General features: G+C 41.8%; 1 protein-coding gene across 1 annotated transcript in view; it reads right to left on the minus strand.

The window, feature by feature from the left end:
- The window catches only part of VIT (vitrin), a 30,357-nt gene extending 5,760 nt beyond the window's left edge, over positions 1-24,597 (minus strand). Inside the window, exons 1-14 of the mRNA XM_010706862.3 lie at positions 23,113-24,597; positions 22,274-22,339; positions 21,083-21,239; positions 18,928-19,061; positions 14,998-15,075; positions 13,367-13,447; positions 11,812-12,015; positions 11,097-11,147; positions 8,995-9,033; positions 8,842-8,898; positions 8,014-8,076; positions 5,365-5,412; positions 2,539-2,601; positions 273-420 (exon numbers count right to left, since the gene is read on the minus strand). Of these exons, the coding sequence (XP_010705164.2) occupies positions 273-420; positions 2,539-2,601; positions 5,365-5,412; positions 8,014-8,076; positions 8,842-8,898; positions 8,995-9,033; positions 11,097-11,147; positions 11,812-12,015; positions 13,367-13,447; positions 14,998-15,075; positions 18,928-19,061; positions 21,083-21,239; positions 22,274-22,339; positions 23,113-23,212 (1,289 nt within the window). The 5' untranslated portion in view covers positions 23,213-24,597. The remainder of the gene's footprint in view (positions 1-272; positions 421-2,538; positions 2,602-5,364; positions 5,413-8,013; positions 8,077-8,841; positions 8,899-8,994; positions 9,034-11,096; positions 11,148-11,811; positions 12,016-13,366; positions 13,448-14,997; positions 15,076-18,927; positions 19,062-21,082; positions 21,240-22,273; positions 22,340-23,112) is intronic.
- Between the last annotated feature and the right edge of the window lie 3,146 nt (positions 24,598-27,743).

Genomic DNA, 27,743 nt, shown 5'->3' on the forward strand with positions numbered 1-27,743 from the left:
TGAGGTTCCTTGCGGGAGAGGAGTGCTGCTCTAGCAGCTCCTGCACAGTGTAACTATAGGTGGAGGTCATAGCATGGAAGCACCAACAGTAATAACAAAAAGAAGTTCCCATGCTGTGTATATGGATGAAAAGATAAATTATCAATGAGGCCACACTAGTGGAATTCTAGAGGGTGTTTCAGTAACAACTATTTCTAAATATTACCATTCTCATTTACAGCAATAATGAAACAGAGCTAGGTTTGTAGCCCAGGTGCAGAAGTGGCCCTTACCCGTACTGCACGATGCCCATCAGAGGTCCAGCGTTGTTGATGCCGAGGGCATGAGCCACATTAATGAGGAACTGCTTTTGGAGCTGGAAGCGGCGTTTACCGATGCTCCAGCTCCCATCCATCAAGAAGGACAAGTCTACCTTGCAGCCTGAGGAGAGACACAAAAGCAGGGAAAATGGTTTTGGTCTTTTTAGTAGGAGTACTTCTTTTGAAGAGCAAAGGCCTAAAAACTCTGCACCTGGTGACTCTTCCAGCTGCATGAGCTCTACTAAAATGCTTTTGATGGTGACGTGGTGGCTGGCCCAGGCTTGTTTTGTCAACAGCCACCCTGAGGTGTACCTGGGCACCTGGGGACAGCCAGTGTGTGGAGCAGGAGGTGGCTGTCATTGCCCCCGTGCTGGGCCTGCTAGTGAGGTGGGGACGGCAGCTCCCACTCACACCGTGTTTGACCTGAGCTTCAGTTGCTCCCAAAGCAGCTGCGTGTTTCACCTGTGTATGTGCAGCAGCAATTTTGGTGTTGCCTGATCTCACTCACTCCATGTTTGACTTGAGCTTCAGTTGTTCCCAATGCAGCTGTGGGTTTCACCTGTGTGTGTACAGCAGCACAATTTTGGTGTTGCTTGACTCAGATAAAAGCTGCATCTGCACTCAAATTCTTCCTGCTAATTACTCAGATGAACCTGATCATTGTGCTTTTGCATGTGCTGCCTGTGGTCCCTACCAGACTGCCTCTACTTCTCCTCATGTTAGTGGTGAAACATTTGTCAGTTGAACCGTGACTAGGAGTGGATCAAAATTTGGCTTAACTGGAGCACTACTGTTTTCTCATGCCGTCTGTATCTCTTGATTTGTCTCTGATGATGCCTCCTACCAATCAGTCCAAAATCATGTGTTTTAATCATTAGATAGCCTGAAGGTGACAAAGTGGCAATTGTTCTTACTGGCTTATGCAACTGTCTCCCATCTCATTACTTTCAATTCTTTCTCCCGTAGCTGTCTGTTTTTTTTAATTCTAATAATGCTGAATTAGAGAAGCGTGACCGAAAAGCATGTTCTTTCACAGCAGAGAGTGAGGCACGGCTGGGAACCCACAACAAATAATACCTCAATTAGGGGCCAAATTTTCCTGAATCTCCTGGCCTTAAAAGGGAAATACCTCATGGGATGTCCACATGCATAGTGGAAGTTTCTTAGCTAAAGGATCTGAGATTTACATGCCTGCTCCAACTTAATTCGCTGCATTTGAATGGTAGAAGTGTTCCTGCACTTGATCAGCAGCAGGACTCTGCTTACGTGTGCTCTGTAGGGAGTTGTACTGAGCTCTGCTTTCCCACAGTGAGTTTGGATCTCCAAGGGCAGGTCCTTCCCCTTTTTTTCTCCTCTCTCTTACTTCTGTGTATTTGACATTTTTTGATGAGATAAAACATTAAGATTTTTAGGTGAAGCAACTGAGGATATAGGAATGCTTGGTTCAGCATTTAAGGTAAAGAGGCCTTGAGACAAAAGTGAGCACTCAGCTGTGGGAGGATGGGCACAGGAGGCCCCGGGGTCAGCAGAAGGGTGAGCCCCTTTGCCAGCGAAACTTCCCTTGAAGAGGTGGATGATCCCATCTCTGCATTTGTGGTTTGCTTTCCCTAACTCCTTGTCTGGGCCCCATTTCAAGATGAGTTAATGGGCAAACCTGACTTTAATTACAAAGGACTTTGCAAGGCTTGCTTTTCAGAGCATATGACATCTGCATCTCCAGATGGAGGGCTCCTCAATGCTCCTTCAGCACCCCAGCCAGGACGCAGAACCTCTCTCCTGACTGCGTCCATTTCTCAGGCGGTTTCTTTCCCTCCCACCCTCTGCATCAGAAAGAGCGCCTGTGCGGCCACAGGAGTGTTTGCAGTCATCAGGGTTTGCTTGCCCATTCCTGGCTGCAGCTCATTGCTTTGTTGTCCTGCACCATCACAACGCCTTGAGAGGAGCCGTGTGTGCCCAGAGCGTGGAGCTGTGCTCACCCTGAAGAGGAGCAGCGAGCAGCCATTGTCCTGACGCCCAGGTAAGCTACATCTTGAAATGCCTTTCTTGGAAAAGCAAAATCAATTGTATCTGTCAGAGCGACTGGCAGAGAGCACTTGTTCATCCTCTGCAGAGAAAAATGTATTCCTTAAGTATCTTTTCTTTAAAAAGTCCTAGTTGCTATTTAATTTGAATCCCTTCTAGTAGCAGGTAATTAAAAAATGGTACTGTGTAATTATGAGATTAATTTCGATTTACATACTTGGGTTCCCCTGGGAAGTTGCCTCCAGTGGCTTCAGGTTCAGTTCCTCCTTTGAAGCAAAACCTGGAGAAACGGAGGAGAGGAGAGGTGTTGAGGTGTGCTGGGCTGCCCCAGCTCTAGGTGTCTGCAGGGGTGCCTGGAGGGAGCCTCTGGGCTGCTGCTGAGCACCTGTAGTCTGAAGATGCTAAATGTGAGAAGGAAGTGAGGGTGGGTAGCAAATCCTGGCAACTCACCTCTACCGTCTCCATAGCCAGGGCAGCCAGCAGCCCCATTGTGTGAGCACTGCATGTGTAAAGACAGTGGGTGGCCAAGGGTCATCAGCAAAGGGCACTACCAGAATCTGATGGCAGCTGTAACAGCTCTGAGCTTGTGCACCACTTGAGCTGGCTGCCAGAGTTATTAATGACTGAGCCATAATAGTGCAGAAAATATTCAAGAAAACAGGAAATTCCAACTCCCACCAGTCTACCTTCCACTCTATTTACATCTACCAACTCACCTCTCATGGGAATGAGCGCAAGAATACAACTGCTTGGAGCTGTTTCCCCTGCATGATGAAGCTGTGTGCAGTTTTGGGTCAGGAGAGGAGGTTTTGTTGAGGCTGTGTCCTCAAACTGGCGTCAGACCTGGCACCTGATCCCCTGTGCATGGCTGTAGCATGCTGCTGGGACATTACTGGGCAGAAGTCTTGCTTTGGCATCTCACTTCTAAATTCAGCTGCCAGTGAGGGAGATAACTTCTGCGGCAGGGATCAACCATTCCTGTGTGACTGCCCTCTGCCTTTCTCACCCCCAGGCATCTGTCACTGGGTAGGACACTGTGTTGGCTGGGCACTCTGCCGGCCTTGTGAAGGACACTGGGTGCTCCCATATGAACGAGGTAGGAAAAAGGCACTAAGTTTAGCCCCACTTCATTTATGTTCTTTTTTTTTCTTTAAAACCTGAAATACTCAGCAGCTTGTCCTTATGACTGTGTGTACTCCAGTGTAGCCTTTAATCACAGGTGTGTAATTTCCCTCAGTAGCAGACCAAAGCCACATTCCACCTCACAGCACTACGTTCTAACACGTAGTGCTTGGCACCACATACACACTGCATTCCTGCTTACGTTATTGCAGGTCATGAAATAGATGGATTAAAGGCTGTTGTGAGGTTAGATACTAACACGTGCCTCTCGTTTTGGCAAACAGACTTCATGGGGAAGTTAATTCACAGCTATTTCCCTCATGTGTGTGTCTGTGCTCGATAAAATCTGCTGTCCATACCTAAAGCTGCCAAGAGCTCTGTCAGCAGGGCACACCTGAGCACCATGGCACTCCTCATTCTCTGTTCTCAGAGGCTGTGGGTCAGCAAGCTGCTTTGTGCTCACTGTAACAATAAGGTCACCCACCAAATAACCTTCCCCACTAATTGGGGAGGTGGTCAGAATCTGTGGATTTTGCCAGTCCAATTTAAGGTTGTTACTGCCATGGGAATTTGAACTCACTGCATGGGTAGCCTACTCCATGCTAATTAAAGTTCTCTTCACTGATTGTCACAGCCGTCCATGCTGATTAAACTCCCCATTCATTTCAGCAAGACAGTAGTGACTGCATGCACACCAGGAACCATTCCTTTGAAATGACAATCTGAATTCATCAGACTTTATCACGGGGACGCTTCAGATTCTGAGAAACTGTTAATACAACATCCCTTCTCCCACACTCAACTTTTCACTGCATTCAATGCAACTTGTCATTTGCTGTCTCGGGTGCCCCTCTGCACCGCTGGCCCTGTACACTCCGCTGCAGCTTTTTCTAATTAATAACCCACTGAAGGCTGGATAGAAACATGCTCACTCTCTGGCTCAGAGTGCCACCCCTGGAGAAGGGAAATCTGTTCATGTTTGAGATTATGCAAATTTTGACTGAAGAACCACTGCCACTGGATTTGCAAGCTAATGCAAATACGCAGCACTGCTGGTAGCAGCCAGTGGGAGGATTAGTCACACCTCGGCTTTGGGTGTGTGGGGGGATGGTCTTTGCAAGGGCCACCAACATAGCACAGCTCTCTCCAGCAGCAAAACTAGTAATGGAAAAGAGACCTTATACTGGATAGTCCAGCTCCTAGTAAGAGCACGCTGTGATGAACTGCCATATCTTTGCATGGACTTTGCATAGTAGACTTTGCATAGTCTACTTTAAATGTTCTCAAGGAAAGAGATCCCTTAAATACTGAAAGTGTGGGCTGTGCACTTGCAAACTGCACCTGGCTAAGAATTTCTCAAGTCTTGATCTTCTGCCTCTTAAGCCTGCTACAAATGTAAGATTTTTTTCTCACTCACTAGTAGTTCTAAAAATGCCGTCTTCTGACTTTTTAAGGCTAAAACATTAGAAAATTTCAGTAACGTCCACTATTTTTTAATCCACCATTCTCATCTGAATGCCCTTCCTTCTTAAGTATATTTGCATCAGAATAATCTGCCATCTTTTTCATTGATTTCTAGACTGCTTTCCCAGCTGTGGCATTCCCAAAATACCTTCTTATTTAAAAGTGAATTTCAGTAGCTAGAACCTCTTTCCTGCAGTACAACTGCCAATTCTTTGCAGATCTCATCTGTTCTGCTCTCACTTTTGGCAGGAACTTGAGAATGATGAAGGCTCAAAATAATTTTAACTACTAAGATTTAAACAACATACCTCATTTGTCATCTTAAATACCATAATTACTTCTTAGAATGAGATTGTTATCAGCAATGCCATGGGCCTGATGAACAGTGTGAGCTTTCCCTACATGTGATGGAAAACAATAATTCCCAGTCTGATTACCAAATGCTTTAAATATTTACCTGTGTCAAAAAAGCTCAGTCCAGGTTTCCACAAGTCTGTTTCCACTGCTTTCATACATGAAAGAAAAGACAAAGTATTACTGAAAATAATGCAATTACTGGAGACTAAAAAGCTCAATTTAGAGAAGCCAATTTATATAGTGAATCACTATTCATGAGAAGGAGCTAAGGAAATCAGTAAACTTGGAAACCTTTACAGACACATTTCAAGCCACATTTAGCAGGCTTATGTCACTGGCTCCAGAGCTCTCATCTGTTTTATGTCTCAGTATTCCTCTTCAGATCTGCTTTGGTTATGTTCCTCAGAACTGCACTAACACTGAGACAATTATACCAACTTCAGTATACTTTTGCTTTCCCTAGGTTGTTTCCCACTGAAAATCTGTGGTCTACTGATTTCTGTATTGCTTGAACCTGTTCAAACACAAAGAAGGTGTCTAAATCTTGTTCGCAGCTTATCGGGCATGTAAAAACTCCAACCAAATTGATGCTTTCATAAATATGTCCCCAGTTGTTTGTTTTTGGAGCCTGCAGAAGTAGTCCTCCAAAAAGTAATGCTTCCCCAACTAGACTGGTGACTGGCGTCCTCCAGATTACAGCCAATGGGTGAAGCATATATTGGTCTGGAAAAACGAAAAGGGAGCTGTGGGCTTACCAATGTCCTCCAGCCAATGAAACACTGACCTTTCTGTGAGATTGCCACCTCAGTGCAGGCTCCTCTAGCTTATCTGACTACATAACCTCAGAAAAGTCATGCTTTTCAGTAACTCTAGGAAAAGACTGATTTTTTGTCAGTAGAAGCAATGGTGGACTCTTTCTAGATTTCTCTAGAACAACTGACTAGATAACTGTGGGTCCTTCCAAATTCCTGTGTATGGATAATGAGGAAGAGCTGTGTACAACTTCTTTGAGCAGTCTTGCCACGGCTCATGTCCTTTGAAAACTTTCTGTAGTGAGAAGAACTGAATGAAGACAAGCACAAGTGCCGAGGATTTGGGTATCTGGCTGCAGAGATGAAGAATGCACTAATTCTGAGTGATTCATGAATCCAGGCAAAAGCTCTATGCTTGGATGTAGTCCTAGACACATCACAGAGCAAGCTATCAATTAAATGTTCCTTTGAAAGGAAAAAGAGTATTCTTTTAAGTAGCTAGGGCTTTTTCTTTTTTTGCTTGATAATGCCCACAAAAATCAAGGTTGATTTTTAAAATACTACAAGACTGATCTTTAAAAAAATATAAAAAGATCTATAATTGTCAAGGAGTTGGAGGAGGTGGGACCTTCTTGAAAGCAGGCAGGGAGAAGTCAAGCAAACAAATGGTGTGTCAGGATGGGTGTTTTCCAAGCAAATCTTTTTGCTAACCTGAGTTGAATAGAGGAAGCTTCTTGACAGCCCAGCTCAATAGCTGTTGTTTGCTGAGCAGTGTGCACTCGCTTTGCAGGATCAAGAAAAACAGCTCTCCTTTCCAAGAAAGCAAGGAGTTGTCCAGGAATTTCCCTTTGACCGTGAGAAAAATTGGCTGCTTGGAAGCAGCACATTTGAGCTGCCAGGACCCAGGCTGAGAAAAGATCACGGCTTGTAGGGAATACAACAAGTATATGTTTGTGGGATTTTTTTCTCTTGCTCTGTGGCTGCGAAAACAGTTGTTTGTTACAGAATAATTGTGCTTTGCAATTGTCTTGGGAAGTCTTCAGATACGTAAGGTGGGAACAAACTGTGACTGATTTAAACAAGATTCAGCACAGCATTCCTCTGCTCCTCTGGGAAAGATTTGGACAGACTGAGGCTTAGTCAGCACATCACAGGGCTCTTCCCATTTCCCTGCCATACCACGCTCTCCCTCCTGTACATGGTGTAATATAATTCGTGCGCTGCTTTGTTAGGCACTTTTACAGGCAACATGTTTGCTCTGCTGTTCTGCATGGATACATATTGCCCACCTGTTTCCCTTGTGATGGTGGGCACTGGATTTTGACAGGGACAAAGAGGATTGAGAGAAGATAACAATTTAACAATTATGAGATTAAAAAGAAAGAAAAGGCTGTGATATTGGTATGGCCAAAAGAACGTGAGAAAGACAAACATGGATGGAAATGAAGGAACAGAAAGGGACTGAAATAAACAGAAATAGTGTTAAAGCAAAGTAACAGAATAGAGCACTCCTGAGTGCTCTGGGGCCACATGAAGTTGCCAGCAGCCTTCCAGAGTGCCACTGAAAGGGCTGTTTGCTGATGAAGTGGATGGTGAATTGCACAGCTGGGAAAGAAGAAATGCATCAGTGATGTTTCTACCCTCATTGTTAAGACAATCCCCATGTCGCAATCAGCCTGGAGGTTCCTGAGAATGACAGGAACAGCAGAAAATTTAGCTCCACCATAGACCTGATAGATTGCACAGGGCTGGGGTTTTGTTCCTCATTTTGACTAACAAATAAGGTAAATTACAAACACTGTGGTAGAAATTGATTCCCGCAGCCTGAAACAACAGCTCACTAGTGTACGAGCTGTCCACTGACTCTTCATTCTGGAAGTTGCTGGTTGGCCCTTCAGTACACAGAGAATTGGTCTGCAGAGCAGCATATGGGTTAATTTAGGCTTATTAGAACCATGAAAGAAAGCAGAAAACCTGCACCTAGCAGTCTGGCTCACCCAGATGGGCTGGAGACCCGGCAGGCCTGCGGAAGGTGGCAACAGGCTCTTGGCGCTGTATACCTGCACAGTGTGAGAGAGAGAGATGGACGTTAGATGTCATCTGGCCAGGATAGAGAAGCATGATCTCCAGGGATGAGGGGGCACCAAACTACTTTTCTGTATGTGTTTTCAGATCAAATGGAAGATGGATTAAAAAAAGAAAAAAGAAAGAAAGAAAAAACACCACCAACAAATAAGATCCCCCTCCCCCCCCCAAAAAAAAAGAATTTACAAGCTTAGGGAGGGTGGCAAAAGCAGAAGAAAGGAGTCTGAATGTTAGTAGATACTGTAGTTCTCTGGTGCACTGTAGCAACAAGCAGCGGGTCCTGAGATGCTGACCATGCACAGGAGCTGGAAACTGAAAGCAATTGACAGGCTGCCAGAGAAGCTGTGGAGCCCCATCCCTGGAGGCAATGAAGGCCAGGTTGGATGAGGCCCTGGGCAGCCTGAGCTGGTGGTGGGGGCAGCCCTGCCCACAGCAGGGGGTTGGAGCTGGGCGGGCATTAAGGTACCTTCCAACCCAAGTCTTCTGTGATTCTATGATTTCTCTTGAGGTTAGGCCTATGGACCCCAAGACACAAAGTTCTCCTGACATTTTGCATTAGCGAGTATTATAAAGTAGCTATGTAAATAGGTTTAGGATATTGTTCTGAGGACAATTCTAAGTTTAATCATTCCTTTTTTGTTTTTGTTTCTAGAAGTTATGCTATTGCTGTGCAATAACTACAGTAATATCTGCTTTTTAGAGGTGAGTAATGGGGAGAAATAAGAAAAGTGATTGGTTACCTGCATTGGGTCGCAAAATATTCCTGTTACTTGCAGATGTGGAAGTGGCCCTGAATCCTTTGAAAATATTGCATTGGTTAGTAAATAGAACTGAAAGACAATGTTTTCTAGCATTCTAGTAATAAAGATTCAGCTAGTTGGTTCAATAGGTACCTGTATTCAGTCCTCTTCCTTGTGAAGTCTGAACTTGTCCTAAGTGGACATCAAAATGAAGAAGTGTCATTTGTATCTCATGTTTGGTGGAGGACTACTGCTACCTGAATCTTATTTTATTGCTATGAGAGTTAGTTGTTCACAGACAGAAAGCTTTCGTTGATATCCATTTTCAGATGTTAAAACTCTACATTTTAAGTCAGCTTAAAGAAAAATTGCCTTGTTCTGCCTAGAAAGATTAGTTAACATTCACTTCAGTTATGAGTACGACTTTAATCGTCTCTGCTTTGCACTTAGGTTGTTTTTAGTTACTGCTGTGATTTGCTTTCCCTAATAAGTTTTGTTTCTCTATTGCTCAAGCTCATTATCTGTTCTTATTTCTATTTCAATGCCATCCAGTTGTGTGAAGAATGTTAAAAACAAACCAAAACAAAACCCAGACCAGATCACTTTCCGCACAGAGCTTACTATCTGAGACAAGAGCCAGCAAGTAGATACAAGCAAGTAGGCAGACTGTAAATAATGAAACAATAACAAAAACAATGTGGGAGAATTCATGTGTCTGAAATATCTTCATTGCTTTTTTAATGTGATTGTGTTGATACATTAAACTCCCACCGTTCAAAAATACAGAATTCTCAAAGCATTTGCAGATGAAGATTGTCTTCTATCATGCTTTTCTTTTCATTAATTGCTCTTCAGAAGCTTGTTAACATTTCAAAGCCTGCTGAAATTAGTAGGAATGTTTTAGCTGACTTCCGAGAACAATGGACCCATGAGATATTTCTCAATAAGATATCATAAACGAGATAATTTGTAATGGTTGTCTAAGAAAACAAGAACTGCTGCTACTTGCAGGCTTCATATAACAAAATTAAGTGGCAGCAAATAATGTATGCATTACCCAAATTTGAACATTCGCAGAGTACTGGAAGCCCTTTGATGGGATTTATGTGAGCTGTCCTGAGAGACCATGAAAATTTAAAAGGCAAAGAGATCCTGTTTTGGGAAATAACAGGCTCTCACCTGCTAGGCTTTTAAACTTTGTAGGCTTCTAGCTCTGTCTCCAGGTAATTTGCAGGCAGTGTAAGATAACTTCTTGGTTCTGGAGAGTGAGATCTGCTTATGCAGCAGCATAGTATAGAGTTGGGTGCTCTTTTCATGCCCAAGATAGGTACGTACCAAAAAACAGGAAGAGAATTAACTTTGAGCCTGAAAGCTTGCCTTAGTTTGGGATTGCCTAAGTGTCTGTATTTACAAGGCCACTTGAAACAGTACTCTGGCTTTGAATTAGTCAGCTACAGGTACAGCCACATTTACATGTGTGAGAGTAGAACCAAGCTCAAGGCACTCAGAAATAGCAATAGTATAAAATAGCAATAGTATGAATAGTTTGAAATCTTCCAGCTCTCTTTTTATACAAACCCAATCCAGATCTCTTTTATACAACCCTCAAAATAGTGTCATGCTCAGAAACTTGCAAACTTCTCCCATCCTCGACTGAGCAATTACCCATTGTATGAGAAAACCCCTCTACATATTGCATTGCAGCCTGTGGGCTAGAATGGAGGCAGGCTTCTGGATGAAGCTGCAGAGCTCTGAATGGGCACAATTCTGTTGTCAAAAACACAAGTGGTGTGCCAGGAATAGCATCACATTTATGTCAGGCTCGGAACCACAGCCTGAGGTTTTCACAAAAACTAAAGTTGGCATTTCAGAGCTCTCAGCCCTAAGTTTAAATAGCATTGCAACTGTCTGTACTATGTATCTTACAAGTAAATCAAATTTTCCTTTAAGAGAGTATGACAGGAGGATGCTACAGGAAAATCTGACTCCAGCACAAACTTCTTCTCAAGAGTTGCAAAATCCAGCATTTGTCAATGCAGGTATTGTCACTTGCAGTTATTCACTAGAAAGGATTCCCCAGAATCTTGGTGACCAACATCTCTGACGTATCAGGCCTAGCATATATTTTTCAGTTTAAATACAGACTTGTATTCAACCACTGCATTTGCTGAGGCTTGAAAGGTTATTGAATCATTGCTGCCTTAAAATACACCACACTGCGTGCCTTGTGGCACATACTTCCCTGCTGTACTTACTTGATGCTGCTGCTGCCACGGAGGAATATGCAGGGTGGACACTGCTAGAACCTAAAAATAAGAGATTTTGATTTTCATCTACTGAACCATTCAAAAAGACACCAATATATATGAATAAAAATAAATGAAGAGAAGAAAAGATTGGGGGAAACCAGGTGTGAAAAAATTATACAGGGGGGATTCCTTCACATTGTTTTCATCCTTAAAATCCAAGAGCTATTATAAAAACATATATTACGACTTCCATTTAGTGAATGTTATCACAGAGTTAAATCTAAACTAAATCTTAACCTATTTGATGAACATTCAGTCCAGAGATATGAATCAAGGAAACCGTTGACTACTATACCTGAAAATCATGACAGTGTTTAGAGATGGAAAAGTTCCTCCCGCAAGAATCAGTATAGGTGCCAAAGATAATGACGAGCTGTAATTGCTCTACTTACTGAAGATGAGCACTTATTTTGGGGAATCTAACTACATTGAGTTGATGCTAGACAAACATTTCCATATGTGTCTCAGAGACTATACTACAAGTCTAATTCCAGCAGATGGGCGGGAATTAATTTCTTTATCCACTCATAATATGCCTACGTTGAACCGCTGTACTAATGATCGACTAAATAATGGTATATTCAACTGAGTGTCTTGTTCCTTCAATTTTAGGAGAACTGTTAGTCAGGAGGAAAGCAATGAAAACATCTGTACTACTGACCTGTATCCCTGACCCTGTGCAATCCAGGTCGAGGCTTGGCTACAGCTGAGTCTGTTGTGATTCTTGTTGTTGCAGGTGTGGTTGGCTTTGGTGTTGTGCTGAAAGGATCTGTGGTTGTGGTCGTTGGGGTTGGTGTTGTGGCTGCCATTTGTGTGGTTGGCATTGGTTCCGGTGATGTCTGATACACCTTGTGGACTGTGTCCCCTGTAGGAACATTGATACAGTCACTCTGCTACATCCTATGTGGCACAGAAACATCATTAATGACTATTGCTGTTGAAGGCAACCAAGATGGTGATGTTTTCCTTAGGATGTCTACAAGCATCCTCATCTCTGGACCCCATTAGAGCCTCCATTGCTGAGTGAATGAATAGCTCATGTGCCTGTGTAACGCTGGAGTTGCTGACAACAGCTTGTCATAGACTTAGTGTTTCCCCTACACTTTCTGTGCTTTGAAAGAGAAACTCTGCCTTACAGTTGTCTCAGGTCTGTGCAGGGGTTCAAACAGCCAGTTGAAGTTGCAGTTTTTGTTTTGCTGTCATCTTTTCTCAATATAATTGAACTCTTTGAAAATCTGTATAAATAGAAATCAACAGACATCTGGTAATAAAAGATGGCAATTCTGAGTCATAGACCAGAATGAAGTAGTCAATGCCTACCACACCAAAGTGTTATTGGCAGAAGGACGGGTTTCTGAGATTCAGGACAGGGTTGGAGCAGGAGCCAGGAGAGCTTTGTCTTAGGGTTGTGGTGAGAGCAGCACCCAGGCATGCCCATTTCAGCTCACTTTGATTCAGCTGGCAGTTGCTACTGCTTTTAAAATGGTCTGTCATGAGAACAGAGACAATTCTAGTTGCAAAAATGTGCACCCTAAATAGTTTTATGCAAAATTTTTAGTGTGCTTCTAGTCCTTTCCAGTCAGCATATTAGAAGAGTCTTCATCTTTTACCTATCACCTATCTATTAAAGTCACCCTCAAATATATTCCATGTTCATCTCATCCCTGCTCTCTCCTCCCTGCCTGTGTCTCCAGGGATGGCCTGACAGATTGTGTTCACTAAAATGGAGTGGTGTGCCTTCATGCAGCCTTTTCATTGCAACACAGCACAAGCTTGCATTTTACTGCTGGATGTTTCCCTTTTGGAAAGCATCACCATGAAACTGTCTGGTGGATTAATTACCACCAAATGCCAGCCAGAGAAAAACTCAGATCTCCGTCAATTTTAATGGGATGATGCTGAAAGCAAGCTCAGAAGAAAAACAAAACAACTCAGCTGAAAAACCAGTGTGAATGACTCTCTTTGGGCTGAGTGGTACCCTGCTCCATGCTGCTGCACTAAGAAAAGGAGGAGAGAGGGTAAAGGGATTTTTCCTGTGCAAGACAGTATTGCAGAAACAGGGAGTGGATACAGCAGTAGTTTCTGTAACTTTGGGTGCATGGAGCAAGAAACCTGCGAGCTTATGCTACAGCAGAAAGTCCAGGGGCAGTGAAACAAGAGATTGAAAATGTAATTGAGTTTCTTTAGAAAAAGACATGAAGATTTCCAATCCCTACCTTGTTCCGAGGCTTTCCCCGATGTATCAGATGTGGCTGCACTCTTTGGAACTTTTAGGTCTTGCTCTGGCTTCTTAGGCTCTGAAGCAAAATGAAACACATTAAGAAATGCAGTCTGGAATAAAATAAAGTTTTCCATTAGGAGGTTATCAGTCCCCAAAGGGACACATCCCACCACCTAGCATTACAAAGTTTGGTTAGTCTAATCAGTGCTTCCTTGCTAGGAAAGAAAAAGTGATGGATGAATGCCTCTAGACAGCAGTCGCCGCATGTTTTCGGTGCTTCATTTAGACATCTGACTGCCCAAAAGCTCCTGCCAATGTCAACAGAATTTCTGAAGTGAGCAATAAACACGGGGTTTTACCACTAATAAACCAATCCTCATAAGATTAATGTGAGTCAGGGTCCTGGTGTGTGTAGGTTGTCTGGTGAATACCAACTAGCATGTAGTATTTCAGTCACTAATTCACATTCAGATGTAGTTCTTTCTTGCTTGACATTGTCAGATCCTCTTGGGGCCAAATCTTGGATGTTATGAGCTCACTTAGAAGGAAAGAGGGATTTTTACTCATCTCAAATAATTTAATTCCTTTCATAAGTTTTTGATCAAGACTTACACTAGGTAGTAGCTGATATTCAAGTGTATATGAAGTGTCTTCATCGTGGAAATGACAGTTTGCTTTTTTTCATAACTGTGTAAATTGCAGACTTTTCCTCGGGAATAGGGGGGAGAGGGGAGAATATCTTTTACTACTACACTTCTCTATCGTGACTCTTTGGGTATTTTTGAGTTCAAGTCTTCATGAGCTTATTCACTGTGGAGAGTGATGTAATGACGTGCATCTTTCCCATACATTCAAATGCCTGTCAATGGGTGCATCCATCCAAGGTGGCATGGCTGTTGTTTGGAGTCCTACTCTTCTCCTATACATTATTCTTTGGTCCTTGGAAGGAAAGTACAGATATCTTTCCTCATTTTTAGGCTTTCACATGCACAGTGGCATCTAAACATTGTAGTTGTTCAGCCTGAGTGTACATCACTCAAAGCCCAGCCTTTAGTTTACAATTCCTTTGCATTACATTCCACTAGGTGCAGATTTGTACGTATATGTTGATGTAGAATTACTGACACATATTATTTAAGCTGAGTTCAATCTGACAGAATGGGAGGCAGGTGAAACAAGTTATAGAGTAACTCCTTACCGTATGGTCCTTATCTAAAGTTTCTGAGCACTGCCATCTGTATTGTTAATATTATGTATTACTGTACTCTCCACATCAAGTGTTCCAAGAGATAACACAAGTAGCATTAAGTGAAAGCTAACACAGAAGACTTACTTCAGATAGAACAAGTAGAACACCATACTCACAGATTTAAAGCAAGGGGGAAAGTAGGTGGGAACAGAGGCCTGTAAATCTGGATAAGATCAAAAAATAGAAATTGTCTGGGATAATTCTGTATGCTTAACATAAATATCACAAGAAAACTGAATGAGATAGTAACATTGATGAACATCAGGGATACATTATCTTCAGAGTCTCAATTATTGAATTTTCTTTATTACACAATTGAGATGCTATAACAGATAGTTCTGAATAGATATAAGGGGAAGTTGATCATAATTACTTGCCAGGTTTAACAGCTGTGCTCTTTGAGGAAGAGAATTCAAGAGTTGATGGATATGTCACACCTTTTCTTGGCTTGCCCTCTACAAAAAACAAAACAAAACAAAAAAACCAATCATTGTAAAATATCACAGAAAACCCTCCCATCTAACATATGTGTTCAGAATCAGATCCTACTTTTTCACTGTCCAGCTCATTTTCCTGAGGATTTCTCTCATCGGATGGAGAAATCTCAAAACCATTACACTAAAAATACCAATGCTAAAACCCAGCATAATAAGAAAAGATAGAAAGCATGTAAATACTGTCCTGGGAAGGATTTGTAGAGGTCACTCAGTTTATTTTTTTGCTCTCACATGGTGTTAGGCATGAAAGAATCAGTCCTGAAGAACATCTGTATAAACTGCACTTAAACCCACAGCCTCCCTGGGTTGCCTTTTTTCCAGCTACCAAATATGTAGTTGAATTAGAAAGTGTATTTGATGTGGGATTCATTTTGTCAAGCATACACCATTCTTTTCAGACCTTGCTTTTGCAACATGCCATTTCTGGCAATGATCTTTTGCAGTAATAACAGTGAGAGAAGGCTTTGCTTGTGTGTGGGGACATATGGTAGCTATATTGAGATCTAAAATGAGAGTCCTGTCTTAAAACAATGAGGTATGTTTCCCATTTAAGCATTAAAAGACAAATCTTTATAATGCCACACCAGATGCCATCTCTATTGGTTCATATAGCTGTACAATTCCATTTCTTGGGACAGTTTTATATTCTCAATGCATATCTATATCATTGAATGTAAGATGTTGCAGAGAAGCTCAGTGTGGATAAGACTGCTCTGCTCTTTAGGAGCTGGAAAAAGCATAACTGTGCAAGCTTGGATGTGGCATAGATAAGGACTTCCACTCCCTGGTGACTCTCTACAAAATGATGTGATATGTCATGCGTCTGGACCACCTCCGGTTAGACCTACCTTCACTTCCTGCAAAACCTGAATTTTGATGATAAGATTGCTTTCTCTTTTGTCCTCAATGGTTCTTTTCAATGAACATTCAGCTGTCATCCTGGCTAGTTAGAGACCAACAACAGTTAACAGAACTCATCTGTACAGACTGAGTGCTGGAGCAGGCTGACCCTCTCATGTCCCTTTGCATGTCTCTAGCCACTTTGTTTTACTCCTCTCTGAAATTTCAGATATCAATAAAGAAGTTACTTTGAATTACTTCGAAGAAGTTGCTTTGAGTTACTAACAGGGCAATTCTGTAAGGATCTATTTCATCTCCCATTTATATTGGTATAATTTGAGAGTAGCTCCACTGAAGTCAACACAGCTCCCTCAGAAGCCAAGCTGGCAACTTGCATGGACAAGCTGGAAAGAGCTTTTTCCTTTTTCTTGGGTTTCCCATAGAAGCTGGCGTAAGTTAAGGACAGCAGATCTTCACTTCCACTTTTTCCAGAGGCAAAACTGGCCTCAGTAGCTAAGCAGGAGTAGGGAGTTCTTTTCAAAATTTGGCAGAAAGGTGAAAAAAATATATGACTGTAGATGATGTCTAAATGCATTTCTTTATCCCCAGCAGTTCAGAATTGTCAGGTAAGTTATTGGCACACAGATCTGGCAATAGCATAAAAATCTTATCTTAGAGCTAATCTGATTTCTCATGAAAACTTAGACTTTCACTGTGCAAATAAGCTGTCTGCCAAAGGGAAGCTGGCTACTCCTGGACTCTGTGGTTTTTGATAAACATCAGCTTGCATCCCATATGTTGCCAAATGGTAGCTCTGAAGCCTGACCTGGATGTGGCCCTGCTTTCTGGAGCTATGGTAATTTGCCTTTTCCACTGATATGTCATCTGGAAAAAGTTGAATCTAGGTCAGAGTTTGCTTAGTATACTTAAAAATGGGTTTACATGTGAGTTGAAAACCTCATCTTCTGGCTGTTTGAAGTACAAGCCATGGGATGGTGGCCGCTCACCCTCTTGTGCCGATTTGCAATTAGCAAACCCAGAGGTTTAGGACTCTATTTTCTTAACCCACTCGCTTCAAACTCCCCCTAAGCTGAATGGAGCCATTCAGCTGAGTGCCAAGGCATTTCAGTGCTTGAAAGTGAATACCAGTGCATTTGCATACCTCCTGGTGTGCTGGCTGTTTTAATCCCAGGGGGCAGACCTTGTTCCCCACTGCTCCTAAATCACGCCACCTCATTGCCTGGCTCTCCTAAGGATTCTTCCTCCATGCTCTTTTGTGTGGACGTTTATTCATAATGTAAACATCAGAAACTCTCGATGACAATATCCTAACTGGAAATAAACTGTTGGCACAGCCTTCCTGAGAGTTTAGTCTTCTGAATTTCTCTCTAAGATTACCACATTTTCTGCAGGTATAGTTAGTAAGAATTTCCTTCTTATTTGTATGTGAAAAGTGATATCAAATATACTATGTTATGTTAGATTTATGCTTGAAGCAGTTTGTAATGTAGTTCCACTGCATTAGTATTAGGTCAACATGCTTGAAATTGAGGCATGAAAGACAAATCTCATCATGCCTACACGTGTGCAGATTTTTCATCTTCTCTTTACCTATATTTCTAACTTTCTCTAGTATCATCTGTCATAGTGACCCATTAATTAAGAGTAAAGATAGGTTACTACAAATCAAAAATTCCTGCAGTTTTATAGGATGACAAACAGCAGCTGCTGAGGTAAAAAGATCTTATTTCCTATTTATGTAGCAGAATTACAATGTACTGTTTGTTGGAAAAAAAACAGCAGCAAGTACAAGTAGCAATTCAGCTATTCCAGGAAAGCCATACTCATCCAAAATAAATCCTTCTCATGGTGTGGTGTACCCATGGTAAAATGCTGTAAAAAGTGCATCCAAATATATTAATGCAAACTCCAGATGGCAGTTTAATTTGGTCAGCTTCTAAGACCTTATTAAATAAGGTCCACTAATTTTCACATGAAAACATTTCTTTATTTTTAGTGGCTGTTCCATTGCTTGAGCTGTTGATTTTTCCAGAAATGATGTAGTTAACTAATATCAGTTGGTCATACCTATCCCAAACCTTCAGAAGTGTAGACCAGCAAGAGATGGTCCCTTGTCTGGATGAAGCAAGAAGCTGGATTTACAAATTGTATGTTAAGTAAATTAGACCCTGTATTGGTATGGGCAGAATGAGTTCAGGCAGGTTTGAGATAATATGAAACCGGTGCAAAGGGGATCTAATCTACAAAAACATCTGTGACATTCATCACTGAATCCAAGTGAGCTGTTGTATGTACTGGGGAGAAGAATGAATTAGTACTAAATGTATTTCCTTGTGCTGGGTAGATATCACAACGTTCCGGCTAAGAGAGAAGGGAGCATTTCATAACTTATTTGGGATACAGCAATAGAATTTCTTAATTCAGTGCTTTGTACAAATGCAAAATGGTACTTGTACATAGATTTGAGATGGGTTGACAGTTTTTTATTTGAAATGTATATATCATTAAACTATGCATACTTAATTTTATTTAGGAACTCAGAGAACCTTGGTCATTGCAACCAACAGGTATACTGAAAATGTGTTCCTTTACACATGAAGGAAACCTTCACATCCCAGAGCAAGACAGACTATATAGCTTCACTGCAGAGTCTGAGTGGCAGCACTGGAACAAGTCACTTCAGAAGACGTGGACATAAACTCACGCTGAGGGCCTTAACTTGCTTGGCTGCAGTACTTTTCAGGGGAGCAAATGCAAGGGAAGACCCACCCACCATTCCCAAGGCTTGGACTTTAAGCATCAACAGCAGGAGCTGGGATGCCCACAGGCATTCAATGCAGACCTGTCACTTGCAATGGGCAGTGCATAGCTCCAATGGAGTGTATTTCACTTTGCTGTCTCCATAAGAAGCCCAGAATAAAAACTAACCAAGGTGCTTCAGCACAGTACCTGAGACAAGGAAGGACTCCCTCCAGCGTGGCAATGACAGTGACCGAACTCCGTTGGAGAAGCTCCCCCGGTACCCAGCATGGCCGGCCACCTTCTGAACAAGGATCTTCCCACCTGTGTTGTCTATTGCACCACTGCAAGGGGAAAACATAGTAGCTAAAGGTGGGAATTCTCCCCCAAGCCACAAAAACTGTTAAACAGTGCAAGAGGTAGGAGGTGCTTACTTCCATTTTTAAGCCAGGAATTACAGCGAAGCTACCAAGCTACCACTGAATCTGCTACTAAGAAAAAATTGTACTTCATCAACACAGAAGAGCAGTCAGCTGCACAGCACTGTCAGTCTCTGTTTTTTCTTGCCACTGATCTACGAGGTCAGTGCTTAAGGCTGACTGAGTTGCACAGAAGGACAAGTTTCTGCCCTCCTTGCAATTCCTACAAGCATGACTGCATGACTGTAGACATCTGTAGATGCACTTTGAGAGTTGGAGGGCCAGCCATGCAACAATAATAATTTAGACTAATCAAAGACAAACCTCCCATTTTCCTGATTTGTTCTTTTTCAAAAACTAACGTTTTCTTTGTTTTTCAGTGTGTATTATCCACAGAAAACTGTGGTTCTGGTTCTGACTTCAGCCCAGAGTAAGCTGAACAAAATGTTACTGGAAGCTGTGGAGGTGTGCCATGTAAGTTAATCTAGCCAAACTCAGCTGGCAAATGGGGAAAACTGAAATTCTCATTCCAATAATATAGGGAACTGGCATTCGGACTACAACAGAATTTGCATTCTCTATCAGTATTTTGTACCTTTCCACTGGGACAAGTTCTGCTTGCAGACCACAAAATTTTCATTATGCACTAATATCCAAAGGAAGAATTTGTTGTGTGAAAGCCAGGCCCTTGAAGGCCATCACCAAAGCACAGGGCTGAGCAGTGGCCGCTGTAGCCAAGATATGGTAGTCCTGTGCCCAGTGGCACCCAGGGGTGCAGCCTTGTAGTGGGACTCAGTACCATGTAGTCCTTCCCTGGGCAGTGGACCTCAGCACAGGGAGAGCTCTGCTGTCCCCTCGCAAGCATCACCCCTTATAGCAGAGCTTTTGTCTTCTTACATGTTCAAGTGAGAATTCATGCCAGGCAGCTTGAATTAAGAAAGCTAATGTTTTGCATTTTATATTTAGAAACAGCTTTCCATGGCAATTAAAAGCTTCACATTAACACATTAACACAATTTTCCATCTCAGCAGGTCATATTGAAGTATGGCTGTTACAGGGCCAAAGCAGTTCATGGGATGGGACTGTGAAAGGAAGGAGGGCAGAGAATTCCCACCGGTAGAGCAGCTGATGTCACCAAAGATTCATGAGCACTTACACTTTCTCAGTGCTGCTACAGTTCTCTTACACAATATCAAGGGAAATTGTTTTTCAAATAAGGTACTAAGTCTCAAAGTCCTAACTATTCAAACTTACTCAAGTTCCCAGATATTTCTCAGAACTGGAAGCACTGTGATAACTCTTTGAATAAAGCCAAGATGTCAATCAGACTCTACAAGTTCTTCCTGCACTTGTATCTGAATGCATCTTGCCTTTGCATCCTGCTTGCAATGCAGTGTTTTGGTTGTGAAGTGATTCTCCATTAAAAATATCTGCACATTTTTTGCATGACAAATTAAATTTGGCAAAATTAGTGCTATAAAATCTTCATTATACATTTCTTTGGCCAGTATTTCCTTCTGTGGCAGAAAGGCACATTACTCAGCCTTTGATATCAAAACCAGTTAAATTCAAATCCGCAGAATTAAAACCAGTCCCACGAGTGTGTGAGCTGTACATTTTCATTGCCAATGATAGTCAGTCTTTTCTTCTGAAACCTTATTAGTAGCAGCAGTTCCATCCCACTTGAATGAGAATCGTTCAATAGTCTGAGATGTGCAAATCTCAAGATACTTTTACAGCTGAGGAACACCTTCAAACACAACTGATTTCAGTAGGAATAGAGTTGTCAGCGCTGGATCCATAGTAACACGCACAATCTTTCACATGTGCTTTCCACCAGAACAGCAGCCTGCAAACAGACCTACAAGGCATTGGGAACTTTGAAGGACCTGAAATCACGAGTGATGATTCTCTCTGGGTGCCTGGCTTAGTTTAACCCACTCACCTGTGAATTGCAGCACTGCACACACTGGAAAAAGAAGCATAAATGTCTGTGCCATAAACACGGTATTTTACATCTTGACATCCTGGAGGGCATTTTGCAATGAATTCTGGATTTATTATCTTCCCAGCCTTGACATCGCAGTCAATCTGAGGTATGTCTGTGAGAGCAAAATCTTGGTAAAGTCAAATTGAATGTTTTCATAGCTGAATGATCTTGTCATAGAAGAATGAGTAACTGAATGAAAAGGATGTCCTCCTCTTATGCTCTTACACCAATGCTTTTGTGATACAAGAAATGTCTGTGTCCTCTGCATCTACAGTATAACATACAACAAGCCTTGTACCCAGGATTGTGGCTGTATGGATGGAATGAAGAAGTCTGAGGATATTCACCGAATCAGAATTGCAGGGGTTAGAAGGGACCTCTGGAGATCATCCACTCCAACCCTCTGCAAAGCAGGCATCCTCCAGCATTATTTCTGATATTCAGTGTTTATTTCTTTAATGGAGATATGCCTCTCTGATGGAGAGAGGAAGAAATGTGGATACCTGGGCTGTGGTTACCACTGAGGAAGGAGGCAGTAGGGGAAGAGGTGGCCGTGAGTAGAGACCAGGAATGACCATGCACACAGGAGTCATGATGCTTCCCAAATCTCCTCCGTGCTCTTGGAATTCTGTGCCATCTGTAATGCTAGGCTGCAGCCACATCCCATTATCTTCCCCTTAGTTTCAAAACTATTTTCTGGGTACAATTTACTTTGCACAGGGCATAAATCATCACCTCCCAGCATACTTGTATTTTGACTAAATAATGAAAACTGTAGGACTGAAAGTTCTGCATCCTCGTGCGTAAGGCATACACAACCTCTCTCATGCTAAATAACTACATATGCTTTATATTACAGCAGATTCATTTCACATATTTAGATCTCTTTCAAAAGCCTTATGATGACCCTTTATGGCGAGTGGGGACAAATGAAGACACATTTTAATACTGAAATACACAGTGTCCCCTTTACTCATGGACCAGTATCACACCTTAATTCAGTAGAATAACTTTTACTTAATGTATGTTTCCATTGACTCTGTAAAGAACTGTGAAGAGTTACTAGATTATCACTTCAGACATTTTTGTGCATCAGTCTTGCTTGCTGTAAAGCAGCCAAGCATTTTAATGAGATCACTTACTTACATAGCTTAGCCTTCTTGGTCTTCTTTGTGGCTTCCTTAGCTGCATATGTACATGTAAGAAGTACACCTGGAACAAAAAAAACACAGTTTCAAGAAAAAGGTGGACTGCCACCATCAGTCACCACAAGCTCCTCTGCATGAGATTTCCCAAGTTTTAATCAACTGGCTGAAAAAATGAAATAGGAATATTTAATGACACATCTAAGTTTTTGCTTGTTGGTTAACTTGTCCAGTCAAAATGTCAGCTTTCTAAAGGGGATTCAAGAACAACAGATCACATATTTTTCTGTGGAACTCATTATCAAAAGGTGCCATTGAGTCTAAATAATCCAGAAAACAACAAAAAAGCCAACTGTTTCCATGAGTGGTGCAATAATGTAATTGGTGTGATAGAGATGCCAGCAGATCAACATCTCTGTGCATTAAGTAACTAGGAAGTTGGGGAGATAAAAAGACTACTAGGAGAAAGAAAAGAGGACACATTTATAAACATTTTGCTTTGGAACCTTCTTGATTGGAGAAAACTGTGTTCTTCTAGAACTCAGAGGAAAAGAAGATGCTCACAATACAAAACTAATTGCTGATTTTCCTTTCTTTAAGTTAAAGATATTTTCAGCCCTTGTGATACACCTGATGTAGACTGTGTCTAGCTATGGTCAGACATTTAGAAATCTCTTTGAGTAATTAGTATTACATATTTCTATGCAAAAGTCAGGAAATCTGGGTGACCCATTTCTGAAAAGCTGTGCCAAAGCTTACTTTGCCAGCAGCCACTGATCAGCCAGAACAGGGGAGTACAAGCCTACTAACTACTAATTGCATCACATCAGTTGTACTTACCAAAGAAGATTGCAATGACTGAGGCCTTCATAGTGACTGAAGCAAAGTCTGGATCAATAAGGAACACTGAAAAGGAAAACATGAGTACATCAGGTTGCATTTAGAGGTGTTGCAAATGATACTGGAATGGTAAGGGAAGAGGGAGCATGCAGCATTCATCGACCTATCACAGTCTTCATGTCCTGTGCCCCTTTCTACTGGGCTGAGTTTGCTTTGCAGCGCAGCTGACATCCCCAGAGATAATGCTAGGGCTCTAGAACAACCACGGACTCATTTTTTACTTCTGTCAGACTGACTTTTCCCTCAGCAAAACTAAGGTTTTATTGGTTTCAAGGTTTATTTCTGAAGCCAGAATCCTCTGGTAGCAGAGGACATGACAGATATGGACATGCAGTTGTTCAAGTTAATTCACTGATTTTCTAGGGAGTTCTCACAAATTTGCAAAATTCAAATGCATCCTGTAACGTGACAAATGTAAGAGGAACATATGTCATCTCACTCTTGGAGCAAGTTGCATAAAGTATCTTGCAATCATGCCATCGATTGTGAGACAAATTATTGATTTCTTTCTTTACTGAGGATGTGTGTGCGCAAGCCTGAGATTAAGAAGACATCTGCCCTTCTGAATGGCACTTTTCTCTGGGTCTGTTTATGTGGTTCCTGACTCCTGCCATCCCTGAAGATCTTGACCAGCCAAAAGGATAGAAACTAATCACAGATATCCTCCTTCTCCAGAGCAGTTCCTTCCATGTTTCCACATTGTTGTTCTGCCGTTCTTTTCCTGATGACTCCCTGCTACAGAAGTATACCTGGCCAAACCACCTGTCTTCCAGAGATGTGGCGCAAGGGGTCACGTGGATATGAAAGAAAACAATCCACACTGTAATTAGCCTTACAAAAGCCAAAATGAGAAATCTTATGTTTAAGAGGAGTGTGCCTGTTATGGCTCCATAGCCATGACCAATTCCAGCAAATTCTCAGATGGTCAGCAAAACAGGGGAAGGAGCAACTTATCCTGAACCTGGCATTTTATTCTCTGAGCTACGCTGCCTCTGATGTAAATTGGATTTTACATACTTTTATTTTTCCAGCTCCATGGAATTCCTGTCATACATAAAAAACGGGGAAAAAAATGTTCTAATGCCCAGAGCCCTGTTTTTGTTTGGTTTGCTGTGGACCTTTCACTCCCAGCACTGAGATGCTAAGGTGCTTTTGAGTTTATGTCTCATTAGTGAACCAAAACAATGGATGATCTGGATGATATTTTGTAAGCCCTGATTCACTGGCATCTTCCATGGTTTTTCTGTGACTCTCTTCATGATTCGTGATAATTCCAGTTATGCTTAGCAGATTTCCATTAATTACTTGCAGACAGCAAGTGAGCATTTAACATTAAATCTCCTTTGTCTGAGTACATTTCCTCATCTGTATCCTCCCAACTGCCATGACACACATTAGTCCTACCAGGAAAACTGTATATGCATTATATTAACGCTGCTAAAATCCGAGTCAAATCAAGCACAAATCCAGCAAGAAGCATCTCCTTCAGTTTTTTCAAGTATAAGTATTATCCTAACCTTTTGAAATCAGATTTCTATTTGAAAAAATAGATTGATTCTTTTTTCTCCACCACAAATATTTGAAAAAGCTTGAATGCCAGGGAAAAAACAGAATTAGGAAGCCATTCTTCCAGCACATGAAGTCAGACATTTACACTGACGTTTTATTATGTCAACTTGGCTTTTATAAAGCGGTTCAAGGGAGTTATTACATGAAAGAAGCTCTACAAACAGACAGAAGGTTTTTTATCGCTATAAGCTGTCGTTGTATGGAAAACTATACATTTGATGATGGACTTGGAGGTTTTAAGTAAGTCCTTGATGCTTGGTGTAAGACAGTGCTGTCCGTCACATGTGCAAACACGAATTCTTTGCTGCTGTCACATGCTTTGTCTCTGCAGGCGTAAGCAGTTTATTTCCTGTAATCTCCTGTGCTGCAGAAATTAATTTCTGTACTCTCTTTGTACCCAATAGTGTGTGTTATTGTTCTCCTTCTCAGGGGGCTGTAATATAGCAGCAACACTGGCGCTGTTAAAAAAATAGAAGTGGACTTTGTTTCAAAGCTATTCAAACAAGTAGCTTGGGGTTAACAGGGCTATCTTCAAGCACTGTGGGTTGAGTTAAATATGTGCTCCGTACAGGAAAATCAAGTGGGTTTGGTGTAGGTGTGAGTACACTGGTTCAGATAAACAAGAGCTGATCATTATCTTACAGAGTAAAAGATTTTTTATTTTTAAAAATTCATTTATTTTTTTAATTACGTTTCACTCTTTCCTTGTTTCGTGCTATCCCCTAGCTCACCAGTATAACAGCTGTGTGTTCGGTGAAAACTAGGTAAATGGACTAATACCTACAATTTTCTTTTCCCTCCTTTCTTCTCAGAGAGAAATGACAGGTGGTCTACAGTAGTCCTCCCCACTGTGGGTCATCACACTCTCATAGCAGGGTGGTGTTTGCTGCTGTTCCTGCTTTGTGTTTCTATCTTTTGCTTTAGAAAAGAGAGCAAGGTCTTGGACACTGCTCTGTTGCCTAAAGATGGGCTTGTTTCCCCCATGTTGTTACACGGAGGTAGGTGTTGGCTCTGTTTTTCAAATAAATTCAGCTGACTGGCTTGTGGCTGTGTGTCTGGGATTCCAAGAGCTGTGAAGGTGCCAAAGGAGCCTTGCGGCAGCTGTGTGGCTGGGACATTCACATGGGAAGTCCTGAGGCCTTCCCTCACCCAGAGGCTCTGCTTCTGCTCTGTTCCCAGAAAAGCAAGCAGGCAAGCACCATGTCAGGCTCCTTTTCACTTGCTGTCTTTTTGATCCCGTATTTCTAGTATGGATGGTTGTGCAGGGTCCTGCTTTATAGCAGCGAATGGGGAATATCCCAATCTTTCATGCTCTGGAGCCTGAAGATGGGGATGAATTTGGTGACAGAAATGTGGGCTGAAACTGACTGAGGTTGCAGACAGCCCTAAATACAGTTCTTCCTGATCAAGGGTTGACACAACTTGCCTCTCATTATAGATGCTTTGATTGACTGCTGTGTTAGTGGTGCCTGATCTGCTCTATGAGGTCCCTATCTTAGAAGAGAGCTAGCAAGGCTGCTGGCACCCAGTACCCACTGGGTTGCTGAATCAGATGTTCCAGTGCTAAGCTGCACTTTAGACACGCAAACCCTTTTCTTTTTTTTCTTTTTTTCTTTCACCGCCATTTCAAGAAATGTTTATGTGCAGATTTTCAAGAAGAATTTAGTATGAAATAGCCCCAGACAGGCAGGTATCATGAAAAGATGCTATACCCAGCAATTTACAGCTAAATAAAAACACCCAAGGAGCCCTGTGCACTCATTTTATATTCATGCAAAGGTCTGAAATTAAACCAAGGTTGAAGTAACAGCAATGAATGCTTTCTCTGCTTTCCACAGAGCTCTTTCAGAATAAGGTAATTTATTTAAAACTATAGTAGTGTGATTTAACTTGCCAGACCTTTCTCAGGACCTAAATAAAACTGTAATGATTATCCTTTCTAATCTGTCTCACAGAGGTAACCACCAATTACACTGATCTGGCCTGTCCCTCCCAGCACAGGAAGAAATACATTTAGGATATATCATTCAGTCACAGAGCAAGCATAACTTGGAATATCCAGACAACTATTTCTGTGATGGTCATTACACTGTGCTTCCCTGTTTTCTGCTAAATCATCATATGTTACTTTTTTCATTTGGATGCACAGCTTTCCTGGTTCATTGGGAATTGCTGTTACATGCAACCTGTGAATCCCTGTCCAGACAAGTACCTTTGTTTGTCTCTCACAGCTCTTATGTCTCATGTATGTGTCCCCATTTCTCCTAGGCTTGAGCCCTTCTCTCTCTGTGCACTGGAACTTGACCACTGTTGGAGGCAACCTCTTTCCCTTTCCTAATTTAATGACTTCTGCTTAACACCAGCCAGGGCCCAGCCAGGTTCCTTACACTTGCTGTGTTCCAAAGAAACTGAGAGCAAAGAGGTGACAGAAGGGGAATGGAAAAATCTGCAATCCAATAGGACCTGAGGGCTATGCTAGGTACAAAGCATAAGATTCATAGCTCCATTTCCTTTGCTCTTTATAAAACACAGTTTTCTATTTTCAACAAAACAATTCTAAAAAGTCAAAGGGACATTTTAAAGTGCAGTACATAATTTCTCAGGTTGGAGGCACAGTTAAAAAAAAAAACTGAATAACTGTGCTATTGTGCTGCATGCAAACTAAGAATTACTGTAGTGTGTCAGAATTCCCCTGAAGGTATATATTTGGTCTAAAAGTGAAGAATTTGTGAAAACGGCACTGAAGAAACTGAACATCACTGTGGGGATGGCTTTTGAAATTTTTGTGGCATGTTCAGACAAAGTTTAACACCTTTTTGTGTGGTAAGAACTTAGAAGCAGAAGTATAGAGAAACATTAGTATGGTTGTGCTCTGCTTATTAAAGGTACATGTATCCCTTTGCTACACAGGTGAGTTATATGTCTAAGTTGAAAGCAAAACTGATCCTTAAACATGCTGATAAGTTTATACATCATCTTGCAGAAAAGTAGAATGGAAGCTG

The sequence above is a fragment of the Meleagris gallopavo genome, chromosome 2 (assembly GCF_000146605.3).
Source record: "Meleagris gallopavo isolate NT-WF06-2002-E0010 breed Aviagen turkey brand Nicholas breeding stock chromosome 2, Turkey_5.1, whole genome shotgun sequence".
NCBI classification, from domain to species: Eukaryota; Metazoa; Chordata; class Aves; order Galliformes; family Phasianidae; genus Meleagris; species Meleagris gallopavo.